The sequence below is a fragment of the Hibiscus syriacus genome, unplaced genomic scaffold (assembly GCF_006381635.1).
Source record: "Hibiscus syriacus cultivar Baekdansim isolate YM2019G1 unplaced genomic scaffold, ASM638163v2 tig00111022_pilon, whole genome shotgun sequence".
In the NCBI taxonomy this organism is placed as follows: domain Eukaryota; kingdom Viridiplantae; phylum Streptophyta; class Magnoliopsida; order Malvales; family Malvaceae; genus Hibiscus; species Hibiscus syriacus.
The window spans coordinates 760526-773559 of NW_024062956.1; the positions used below are offsets into that span (position 1 = coordinate 760526).

A 13034-nucleotide genomic window follows, 5' to 3' on the forward strand; every position below is an offset into this window, starting at 1 on the left:
GAATTGCTTAAAATATACACCATAACGTTACTTACACATTCATAATTTTTAGTGCATAAGAAAATAGTTTGTTAAGTAGTATGCTTAATATGGTGTTTCAACCTTGAGATTTTACTAAATCATCTCTATTACTTGCTTTCTCATGTTCCTTCATTCTAACATTAAACATGACTTGGACGAAAGTTGACAACCAACAGGTCCAGAGATCCAAAGGAACAATTTCCTGATGATGTAATGACTTTCACCTAGTTTAGTTTCCATTTACAATTGATATACGTGCCATGCCGATCAAATTATTACATATGAAAAAGAGGAAAAAAAACATATTATATCTATAACTATCAAGTTCGGGCCCGAAGGGGCATCCTTGGTTTCCAGATGCCAACTCTGACTGACTTTATCACAATCGATATACAAAGCCTTGGGACAGGACATACTTTTCATATCTTTACAAACCGAACATCATTCTGACCAAAAGCAGTTCCACATCCGGGGCACTTGCGATGGCGTATCTCTAAATTTCTCTGTATACATGGATTGCAAAATAGATGATAGCATTTCACGATAACAACCTGTGGAATACGAAAAGCAACACATCAGTGAATCCAAAATTTAATAATAGAGGTCAAGGAAACAAACATAATAGTTTGAATTATGAAAGGACAACAGGCTGTCATAACACTCGCCTCCTTCGGCCGATCAAAACATACACCACATTTGAGAATGTTCTTGCAATTCTTAATCTCGTCCTGAAGCTTCTGTATAGTGGTCTCTCCGGTTTCTGAACTCAACTCAGCAATCTTGCTATTCAGTTCATTGAGCTCTTCCTCAAGCTTCTTCCTCTGGCTTCTGGAGAAAAAAATCCATTTTAACAGAGGAGAGATTTAATTTGAAGGTGAGCTAAATAATTTATTTAGAAGAAGAAAAGAAAAAGGTATGTATTCTGCAAGGAAACACATCCAAAGTCCCAAGGGACAAAAATTACAATCTTGGGAAAGCCTAAGATGAATAGGTTAAAGCATTGTTATTGTAGCAATTGTTGACCATTATGACAGCCTCTCCCTCATCCTTCTTTGCAGCTAATTACAGTTCACATTATATAGTGAAAGGGCAATAAACGGCAGAGCTACGTTGCTCAAACTCATTAATTTTTGTTAAGGTACCTGTGTCCGAGACTTGTGTGGGATATAACTTCTAACAATCCTCCAAATACATGGAAAACATTAACAGTGGTAGACACTTGTGCCTAGAACTAGAACTCACAACTGAGTCTGAGTAGCATAGGAGCAGATCAATGTTTTTTGTAGTTGGATAACATACATATAATCTTTTATCTTCTAATTCCACCAAAATACAATACAACCGGGCAACAAAAGAAAATATAAGCCTGGGAAAATCACCAAAACAGAGAAAAGAGAACTCACTGTTCCTTATCCAACTTCATTTGGAACTCTTCCACCTTCCGCTGGAGCTGCTCATAGTCCTTCTCAGAAGATGCTGCAGCAGATTTAAGCCACTTGAACTCCTTGTCAGCATCTGCCAACTCCCACTTTGCAGTTTCAAGGCTAATCATAAAATGTCTATCCTCTTGTGTGAATTTTACAGCATCTGTCAGACAAACTTTCATCTGCAAGGTTTAAATTATAGGTTGGCTGAAAAATGCTGTAGGTTGATAAACAAAAATGCTGTAGGTTGACGAATTTTACCTGCTCCTCACTTTGTGCAATCCTCATTTTCACGGATTCAATTGATGAATTGACCTGCTTAAGTTGCCTTGTTAATGTCTGCTTTTCAGAGAGTAAGGAACTATGTGTCTGCTTTGTCTTTACGCTCTCAGAGACAAGCTGCAATTAATCCCATCACAATTACAAAAGTTGCCCAAGCGTCAAGACCAGATAACAAAACTTCTTAATTAACAATATACAGAATGGAAGAATACAGTTGAAATACAAGACACATAATATGCAATGGACCTTAATATTGTAGTCATCTCTCTCAGTCATCTGCTGCAAGAGGTGCTGGTTCTGAGCCTGCATATCTTCATATGCCTGGCCAATGGTCTGGCAAAAGATAAAAGATAACTCTCAACATGCGGACAAAGAAAAGGCAGTAGATGGAAAAGCTAGTACCCAGGGAAAGGCAGCTCTAGCAATACAACAAATGTGAGAGAAGGGTGGCAGGAACCAAAAATGAATAAATATTTATTTTTCCTTTAAAAAAAAGAATCTCAGAGAAACCTCAATTTCAGAAATATATGTTTCTGATTCTCCGTCTTTACTTTTAATAGCCTCCGTGAGCTCCAAAACATCCCTGTGATTTATTGTTGGATAAAATAGTTAGATAATACTAAATAGATTTGGGAAATGAAAGAAACAAATCATAAAAACATAAACCATAAACTAAAAACCCCAACACTTCCTCATGCAAGCACAGAAATTTTACATTAAGGATGAAGAAACAATTTGGATCATACCACATACAGGGGTTGGTAACTCATAATAAGCATTTTACCTCTTGAAAGTATCAACTGGTTTACTGTTTAATTTTATTAATAGATGTGTCTGTTAACATTAAGAGGATAAGATAAATAAATTAAACAATTTTAGCAGTTGTTAAGAAACCATTGTACAGTATAAGGTATTGCAGAAGAGGCAACCACAACATTCTCCTTTCGTAATGAACTAAAAAAATAAACAAAAATATACAACTACTTCACCACAATTTATTTATAACTTCTAAAGTAAGACAAGTAGGGAGAATAGAGAATATACAAAGAAATCTAGTAACTAGAGAGAATTGGAAGAACTGATGAATAGGGAAATAGGGAAAGGGTGAAAACCAAAGGCTAATCCTTATACTTTTTCAAATTTCTTAGAAAATCCCTAATTCTTTGGCTGTAGACAATTAAGCTATTAAAGTAAGCTCTTGAAACTAGTTTTGTCCAATTAATCCTTATTTAGCATGAAAACCGCTCAAGTTCATTATTCATACACATTGTCTGCATGATTGGTATCTTTGCCTGGTTAAAATCAATATGGCATGCATATGGAAAAAAGGACTACATAAGTGGAATGATATGAAAGGCAAGGATACTACCAACATGCAATCGCCAATCCAGGAATGATATGAAAGTCTAGGTTATGATTTTATTTCAGTTCATTTTTTTCTTTTTCTCAAATAGGTTTCCTATTTAGTATGAAATAAGATTGGTCCCTATTTTAAAGGATGTATAGAATAATAAACCCCTAAGCAATATTTTTATCAAAAAACCCATAAGACATATGGGTCTCTCTCAAACGGTTGTATAGTTTCTCCCTTGGATAAGCTGAACTGTCCATCACAATAGGTTATCGCAAGAATTAAGACAAAGGGAAGACAATTGACTTTGACCTCCCCATCAATAACCTTGTGACACATGATGTTTTCACATTCTTAACATAATCCCAACAACCTAATAAAACAAGAAATACCAATATAATCCTGAAACCCTAATACTTCAAAACGAAGTAAACATTAATTGCTTTAAAATAACCTAAAAAATCTAAAATATCCTAAAGATCCTTTAAAGTTACAACTAAAACCCTAAAATATAATAAAAATCCTATATAATTTAATTATCAATCGGCATATGTGCATCCTCCACCAACCTCTTTTCAGTCGAATCACTATTATTGCAAACCAATAACATCAACGAAACAACATTCAGAAGCAAACCAAAAACCACAGAAGTACAAACCTCTCAGAAGCATCCACTTTAGATCTTAGGTCAGCTATTTCAGCTTCAGCAACAGAAAGCCTTTCTTGGCATGCAGCCTCGGCTTCATTAGCAGCTTTCACTCTTAGTTCTAGACTATGTTCATCCAAGGCATTTTTCAAGATTTCAGCTTGCGAATAAGCTTTATTTCTTGATTCTCTTATTTCAGTCACATCTCTGAAATTTAAGTCAAGAAACCAAATTCAGAAAGAGAAGAAAGCAATGAAACTGAAAAATAGTTATGTGAATGAAATGGTAGAGAAGAAATCATAATCATTGTTAATGCATAAAACTGTAGCTCAAACTATATCACAATTCCCAGCTCAATCTAGTGAACACAACTGAAGAACAGAATTTCAAATTCAGAATCACGTACAGCTTCTTGCTACTGCATGTATAGAATCAAGGAACTACGAGTTTTAATGCACCAACAAGAAAAACAATATTAAAACATGTACCTTAAAATATTTTACTATTTCAGCATCTGTCGAAACAGTGTTTTCTGGAAATTAACTTGTATTCACGTTAATAATAAAAGAGGTACAACAGAGGTTTTTATACAAGTGATGATCAGGATTCCTAAATAAGTTAAAATTATCTTTATCTACAAAGTAGGCTACTAGAGTTAGTGATAAGGTAAAACACTAATATTTAAATAATAATAATCTATAACCGCAATATAACTCACAGCATCATCTTCTACAACATTAAAATTCTAGGTTTGTTTAATAGCAGTTCAGCACAAGTCATTTGCTTCTGCATTTCGGGAGAACCAATTATAGATTTGTTTCACACTTTCACTTCAAGCATGAAGTTACAAACAATGCACAATGTAATAAAGAACTTCACGAAAGATAATCAACGAAAATTTAACAGAAAGATCTACAGCTTGAAGATGGAACTAAGGAAGTTATTTTCTTATTTCCTTCATTGCATTTTCACTTTCTTACCATATGTGTCTCAATAAATTCTGAAATTAGAATACCTATTATCACAGCCTCCTTGACCATACATATCCAAGAAGATTTGCAATTCCAATTTTTCCTTCTGCAATTTCTCAATCTGCATAAGTGAATATTATTCAATAATGAAAATCTTATCTCAATAGTCATCATAGAAAATAAAAAATTACACACAACAACCAAAGGTAGCTAGAACTTCTAGGGAAGCAGGCATTCCAACCCCAGCACCAGCTCCCGCATTTCCCCTTTCCCCGATATTGTAATGAACAAAGAGGGGGAAAAGAACTGGGATTATCAAAAGAATAGACATACAGAATCATTGAGAGATCTGATTTCCACAATCTGTTCAGCACACTCTTCTGCCAAGCACTTTTGTAGGTTTGTCTATTGGAAATTTTTAGAAAAAAAGTACATTGATTAGAGATTGAACATATCTGAGCTACCAATGTGCTTAAAATTGTGCCAATTAACAACTAAAAAGTTCCAAAACATTCAAAATTCATATTATAAAGATCTTTCTTTATTCTATACATTAAATTAAAGAAATATGGATCCATTTTATGAAAGACCACAATCTTCTTCAAATTGCATGCTTAATAATAAAATGGAACACTAATAAAACAGGAATGTGACTTTTTTTTTGGATAAGTGGCAGATGAGATTGAAAGAATAAAAATCAGCAACCACATGGTGGTGCAGAAACACACAATTCTGAACTTCCAAAATGATATTCTATCGGACAATCAAGTTCCACACTTCCACCAGTTGGTACAAAAGTACCTCATTGTGTTTATCTCAAGTTATTCGATCATTTAAGAACACTTCATCCGTATTGGAAACTTCCAAATTTTTATTCGCCGAGAAGAACTTATAAGGATAAGATAAAAACCTTATCACTTAACAAAGCTTTTAGTGCTTGGGCTTCTTCATGAAGAGAAATAGCTTCGTGTGCAGTCTCCTTCCAGCGATTCAACTGAGCTTCCATCATTCCCATTTCCTTTGACAGAGATGATGCCATCACACGAATTTCTGCTTTGATGTCATTTCTTCCTGAAAAGGTAGCATTTAAATAAACCAAAAAGTCCAAAAATTTCCACCTTTAATTAAAATTTTTATAATGTACAATCCTGATTTAATATTTTACCAGCATCTTGGATAGCTCCTTCCATTTTGATCTCAAGATCATTTCTTTCTATGATACAGTTCTGGAGTTGCAGATTTAGCTCCTCAATTCTAGAACCAGCATTATCAATTGTATTCCTAACAGAATCGGCCGACTCAACTTTCATATTTAGTTCCTTCTCCCTCCTCATGACAAGTAACCTGTCAGTCTGAAATTATACTTTCAAGACGGACCAAAAAGTAATCAAACAACCAAAGCATGTGAAAAAGTATATCAAGCAGCTTAACCTGCAGAGCATCTGACAGTGCTTTGTATTGTTCCATTTCAACATTCCAATGCTGAAGCTGATCATTTAACAAAGTGTAGAGCCGAGAGGATTTTATGAATTTGTCATCCTTCAGTTCATTCTAAAAGAATAATTTTTTGCAAGTTAAATTACTTGAACATGTAGTGCTATTCAAAAAGGAAGTTTAACTAAAAAGAAAAACAACTTTCAGAGGTAAAAAATCCAAGCAAACCTGTAGATCCTTAAGTTGCTTTGAATATATTAGGTTCTGTTCCTGTGCATCTTGAAGTTCAGAAAGTCGATCTGCTGCCACTATCTGCAACACTTGTTTAGTAAGATATTCTACGAGATTAGTCACTTAAAGATAGAGAAATAAAAAAAAAAGTTACGTAAACCAATACCTTTGTCTCCTCAATCAAATCCTTTATCTCTCGCAAGCCAATTGTCTTATCTGCAGGTTTTTCTGGTGACAAGCTGCCATTTGCTACAACTGGAGTTGATGCATGCATCCCAGATGCTATATTCTTCTGCATTTTTAGGTCAACTAGTTTTCTTCTGCTTTCTTCAAGTTTGGCCATAATTTCTTCTAACTCACCTTTTAGAATCAATAATTAATAAATTATTTACAGCTTTAACATACAATCATGAGAAGACCTAAAACAGAAGGAGCAGAAAATCGAGGCAGTGGCTGACAACTAGTCAGGTTGCCAGCATACAGTAATTCTGTTGGCACCAAATTTGCTGTTGAGTATTCCATTTATATATGTTAGGTAGTTATTGCAGGCATCCATATCTAATAATAATGCATAAAATAAAATATCGTCTAAAAGTTGAACTAGGAAAGACCTTGAAGACGTTTAATTTCAGATTGGTCAGTTGAATGGTTGCTCATATATGTTTGAATCTCATCTGCATATTCTTTATGCTTCAAATGTAGAGCACTGATCATCTCATGCAAAATTTTAGCCTCTTCTTTCATCATATCATCAATCTTAGAAAGCTGCATTATAGTGTCTGCGAGAAATATGAAATAATAATCAATATAAAACTGTGGATAGAAGTACTATATAATGAAAAATAAACTGAAAAATTCACGAAAACCATGTGGAATGAAAAATTACTAAGCAACTGAAATATCTAACCTTCAACAGAAAATTTTCCATGTAAAGAATAAGTCATGCTCTCAGTTTTCATCCTCTCGGCGGAGATGGTATCCTCCAGAGATTTTATCAAGTCCCTAGTGGATGAATGGCGCGCAGATAACACTCGTTCAACATAATTGGCAATCCCATCTTCGTCACTACTATCAATAAAATCTGTTTCTAGAAGCCTACAAAGAAACATCTCCTCCACAGGGCATTTTGGTATAGAACCTAAAGAGAGCTCAAGTTAATTTATTTGACATGTTTTTATTATTAAAAGACATGAATATATCTCCTAACTCCCAAAAACAAAAACAAAAGAACATGTTTAACCAACAATTTAGGTTATCCAAACCTCGAGACTTGTCAGCATGGTCCAAGATTTTTAAAACATTATGGCCTCCTCCAGCTCGTATTCCAAGCAGGACCATATCATCAACCAACTATATAGCAGAGTAACAAAAAAATCATGATAATTGCAAAAGATACAGCAGTAAAAGAGTGTCATGAAATAGTTACCTGATTCCAAAGTTGATTCACAGTTATCAGCATATCATCATAAGAGGTTTGCTTGTCTTTTAGTTCTTTATTTTTGGTTTCAAGATCATGCAACTCATGTTTCTGAATATCTAATTGTTGGACAAGTTTTTGATTCTGATACTGGAGAATTGCTGCGTCAACCTGGATAAAATAAAATCCCTCTATTTAAAGTCTAATGTGTAAGAGTATCAAAAACACAAATTCATACACATACAGGAAAAAAAACAAAATCAAAATTGATGTTGAATTTTGAATTTACTTGACACATTCACCAGCTTTACATATTGAGGTGTACGTAGAAATACCCTGATAATAGCAAGATGAAAGTCTGAAAAAACCAAGCATGGATAAAAAGTGAAAGGAAAATTCAACCAGTAGACAGGAGACAGTTATCTCCACTCACTGACAGGTATGCCTAATATTGAATTAGGTTATGCAAAGGGCTTAGCTTCTCAACCCAGCATGCGTAAATTGGTAGTGGATTAATGGTGTCCAGGCATATTATTAGATGCCTAATGACCGATTCATGACAAGTCTAGGAATGGTTTAAATCAGAAAAGAGGCCACCAAATAACTAAAATTTAGAGGAATCATTTTTGGCTTCTAAGATGATGCAATTAGGCAATTCTGATAATTAAAACCATGAATACAACATCACATTCTCTAATTTACAATATTTCCGTCCACATATAGAGCACTGATGTTCTGAACCCAATGTTAGTGCAAACTAAATAATTTATCCACATTATCAGCTCAATTTCATCACAATGGAGTTGCATAACCCTAGCAGACAGGGACAGACTCAAGATTTTATGCTAGTGGGCTAACCTTTAAAATTCTAGGGAGGGACAAACTTATAAAATTCTAGGGGGGCAAAAACAGATTATCAATAGAAAATTCAAAGAAAATATCTAAAATATATGATCATTTGAAATTTCCAGTCCATCCCTGCTAGCAGACAACTTCAGTGAAAAAGTTTGGAAAAAAAGAGTTTGGTATGCAGTTCTATATCTGCAAGTCTAAACAAACAAAAGCATATCAATGCCATACTGATTATGGCTACGTCACTAAGAGGGAGAATCATGTTTTTCTTTCTTCTTCCCATAGTAAAAACCCACAGAGGCAGGGGAACCGAGTTTCACAACAAACTACTTCTATCAACCATTATCAATTCAACTAAATCACAAATTCAAAATTGGTCCAAAACAACTTCAATTCCCCTTCTATTCCAATACTTTCTCGATGGCAGAGAGAGCATTTGAAATCAAAAGTTTCAATGAGAATCTAAGCAAAATAACAATAGCAGGCAAAAATTTAAGCCATAAGCTGTCGAAAGTAAAATCCCATGAAAGTAAGAAAAGAACCAACAAAATCATGCACGCCCATTAATTTGAGCAGGAAATAAATCTTTTATAATTAAAAATTTTTGAGGAAGAGAGATTACAGATTTGACATGGTTGGGAGAAGTGGAGGAATTACGGGCCATGGCGTGAGAATCCAAGTGAGGCCTCTTCTTCTCTGGTTCTTCAGATTCAAAGCTTTCCATTTACTGATGTTAGTATTGCGGTTTACACCATCCGCCTCCTCTCTTTCAGCCTTGATTACTCTTTAGCCACACCGTCAAATTCCGATCGTCACGCGTTCCCAAAACCCTAACAAAGTCTTCTCGCTCCGAGAAAGAGATTCCAGTGATATGCTTTCTACAGAGAAAGTAGAAGAAAGAAGCATCACCGGTAAATACGACAACGTTTACCGTTTGACTTTGTTGCTCTCCAACCAACGATCACTCAATTTGCAATAGTTTGGACAATAAGTTACCGTTTACGTTTCATTGCACACACTAAATTACCTCAGTAATTTAATATATAATTATTGCTCTAAAGGTTCAAGTTAAAACATCAACGTTTATAAATAGTATAAACATACATTGTCAAAATGGTATAAAATCTTTAGAATATATATTATCTTATAATTATTTTAGTTTAACTAAAAGGCATATTACGTAATATTTCTATTTTGGTCAATTATAATTATATTTAGCCATTGATTGGTGATGTGAAATTGGTATAATACAAATTTTAGTCCTGAAACTTACACAATCTATAAAATTAATTTTAATTTAAAATGATTTTAAAAATGATTTAATATTTAAAAATCATTTTAATTTTATTATTATTTTTATTTAAAATAATTTGTTAATAATTTAATAATAATTTTATGGCCTACTTTTAAAACTGTCGAAGTTTAGGAAATGTCTTCTTTTTTAATTCATTTTCATATATACCGATCATCCCCACTTTTTTCATAGCTCCTGTCATTTTAATGTCATCGTTCATCCTTTCTTCGTTGTTCGATCTCTTTTTCACTTTTTATCCATCCTAAATTCCACAGTTTTGCCCTTGCGATACTACAACAACATCGCCATTTATTCGACGATTCTCTCAAACTCCAGCCTATAGGTTTGCTAAATGTCACCATCGCAACGCCTTCATTCACTGTACTTCTTCTACAAACCACACACCATTTGGATACCATCTTTTCCATCAATTTTCTTTCTCTCCATCCCCTGCTCTCATAGCCTCCTGACGTTCGTTGGCCTCTGCTTCCAGTTGTTTGTCAAAAATTTATTCTCAAAATCAATCCAATAATTCAAGAAGGGTGTGACCTAATCCCGTGGTTGTAAGACCTGAATGCTGCGATAAGGGATCTACGAAGAATGTTGGTATAAGGGATCGACGAGGAATATCGCATAGGGTAATACAAAATCAATCAAAGTTAGTGCCCTGAGCTTCCAGTTTCATTTCCAGTAACTCAGGGTACTACATTTTACGGCTGCTCAAGTGATTGATTTTGTAAGAGACTACTAAGAATACAGGAACTTTCACATTTTTATATTTTTTATTAATAAACTAATTTCACATCCTCCAATTTTATAATTTCATAGCTCTTAAAACTTTTAATATTAAATCCATAATTTCCTACCCCTAACACAAAATCATACATCCGTTCATTTATCTCCCACATAGGTAAATGCATGGCAAACGACAACTCTGGCCTGAAGAAGTAAGTCATCACCAAATAAACATCCATTCTAATTTCCAACAACTGCACCCATACAATGCCACTCCAAACGCCAAAATTGCCACGTCCCCTCTTCCATCCATACCATAATTAGCAATATTTTCAACATTGAATACAAGCGAGGATCAATAGCATCAGTATAATTACAACTCCAGCTGCTTATAGCATGATTACTCCTTGTGACGTGAAGCTCGATCTTTACGGTGCCCACCAAGAATACGAGAAATCTGCAGACCTCTGCTGAATGCTTGGTTGAAAAGCATTCGAGTCTGGAACTCCGAGACAAAAGGAAACCAGGCGAGGAATGCGATGGGAGTGAAAAGAAGCAAGCCCATTACAATCTCGTATCCACGAGCAAGTGTTCTAACTGATCCCCAGAAATTAGCTTTCTTAACAACAGGCCTTAAAGCCTGAGCAATCTGATACATATGAAAACAGCAATAACATCCATTATGAAAGTGATTTTAAAAAATTCGTAAGCATTCGAATTCACAGGGCAAATTTTGTTGTGCATGAAAGTTATAAGATCATTTTTTGATCTTTACAATATAAATTGTGCATTTGAGAGGTAAAGAAAAACTATGTAAGATAACTAATACCATGTGATTGTAGAACTTTAAGGCAGAAACATGCTTACCAGAAGCATTCCCCATCCCGTAGGCATGAAGATAAAAAAAATGCAGACTATAATGTCTTGAACTGTCATCCTTGCAAGTGTGATCAAAATAACCAGAATGGACACAAATGTCAAGAATATTAATCCCTTGATGAGCCGGAAAACAAGTTGATAACTTGCACTGAACTTTCGCCTTCCAACGGATACAGTCTAAACCAAAAAAGAAAAATCATAAGAGATATGGTACAGTTCAACCTCCAAATTAGAGATCATAAGATCCTCATGACCGTCAATATTTTTACGGAACCATTGAAAGCATAAAAATCATTAAGGTTTCACTGATTACATCACTTCCTTGATTGCTGAAAATAACTAATAATCATAAACCATATCTTATAACATTGGATTACTTTTTTTTAAACGGTACCATTATCAGAAGTTGACCATGGTCAAGTAAACCACCAGACAATTCCGACTCTGCTTACCAAAACAGGTCCGACTTGATTTAAACCTGGCTGATCTGAGAAGTACATTAACAGGAAAAATAAAATGGTTGCCACTTACCTTCATTACAAACAATATCAGAACAATCACCAACCATGATGCACCATATATCTGTGACAAGTGGATGAAAATGACTGTGTAAATGATGAAAATTAGGGTGGAAATGGACATAGAAATAGAGAGGAACATACCAAAAAGTTTTTGTTGTCCCTAGTAACGTGCAAATGATAGACAAGCCCATACTGGTAGATAAAGAATCGTAAAGTTAACAATATCTCAGCAATAATACCACGCTTCCCAGAATATTGAAGATGCTCTTGCTCCTCCTCCCACCATGATTCCCAACTTTTTTCGGAAGGTACACCTATACCACCTCTGTTGTTTATCCACTTATTCCAATCAGTCCAATCATCAACAATCTTTTGCCACTCAAAGCCAGAAGGATTGAACAGGAAGGGAGCAAAAAGCCATGTGCCCACCATAAACCACAAGGAAGCAGTGATCAATATATAAGCAACTGTACTTCTGTAAGTATGACCAAAGATTTGGTACACTATAAGCAAGAACATCATCTCAATACCCTTAACAAAATGGCTGCGTGAATAAAGCCGGTAGTTATCAGCAAACTTGGCATGAAACACCACAAACCCTCGGCCTGTAGCCCTGTACTTAGCACCTCCATGAAGCAATGTCCTTCCATAATAGTGGGTTTTTGTTCCAAGAGAAAATGTGAAAAATACCGGAGCCAGTTGCAGTTGCATTAATACAAATTCACTCAATGCAGTTCGGAAACCCTTTTCCAAACCAATTTCCATCAACATGGGTAATGCCATCAAAAATCCAATTTGAACAAAAGACTGAGAAGCAAGAGCCACTTGGAGAGGCTTATTATCACGAATTGCTGGTTCCTGACTCAATTCTTGTTCAAGGCCACTTAGTACAAGATAGAGGCGCCCATAGAGGAACACATACACAGTGAGCACCGTTACCTGCCAAACACACAAGACATCTTATTACTATTATTGT

The 13034-nt window shown here is 34.9% G+C and overlaps 2 protein-coding genes across 4 annotated transcripts in view; both read right to left on the reverse strand.

Annotated features, from left to right (window-relative positions):
• Positions 1–204: 204 nt before the first annotated feature.
• On the reverse strand, positions 205–9523 carry LOC120150440 (E3 ubiquitin-protein ligase BRE1-like 2). 2 transcript variants are annotated; one of them, XM_039163134.1, is made up of 19 exons: positions 9252–9523; positions 7787–7948; positions 7623–7710; positions 7268–7498; positions 6972–7139; positions 6527–6720; positions 6358–6441; positions 6127–6246; positions 5861–6047; positions 5606–5766; positions 5029–5100; positions 4740–4816; positions 3737–3931; positions 2238–2310; positions 1974–2060; positions 1707–1844; positions 1425–1627; positions 687–846; positions 205–572 (listed from the first exon to the last, which is right to left on the reverse strand). In XM_039163134.1, exons 1-19 carry the CDS (start codon positions 9351–9353, stop codon positions 441–443), a joined length of 2634 nt encoding a protein of 877 aa, XP_039019065.1. In that variant the 5' UTR covers positions 9354–9523; the 3' UTR covers positions 205–440. The 2 variants fall into 2 exon arrangements, with proteins under 2 accessions (XP_039019065.1, XP_039019064.1); XM_039163133.1 differs by having other exon boundaries at positions 687–849; positions 9252–9522.
• A 1340-nt stretch (positions 9524–10863) lies between these two features.
• LOC120150385 (callose synthase 3-like) overlaps positions 10864–13034 on the reverse strand; it is a 49592-nt gene continuing 47421 nt past the window's right edge. For both annotated transcript variants that reach the window (XM_039163068.1, XM_039163067.1), the window contains exons 40-43: positions 12200–12997; positions 12069–12119; positions 11526–11714; positions 10864–11307 (exon numbers count right to left, since the gene is read on the reverse strand). In XM_039163068.1, the coding sequence (XP_039018999.1) occupies positions 11059–11307; positions 11526–11714; positions 12069–12119; positions 12200–12997 (1287 nt within the window). In that variant the 3' untranslated portion in view covers positions 10864–11058. The remainder of the gene's footprint in view (positions 11308–11525; positions 11715–12068; positions 12120–12199; positions 12998–13034) is intronic.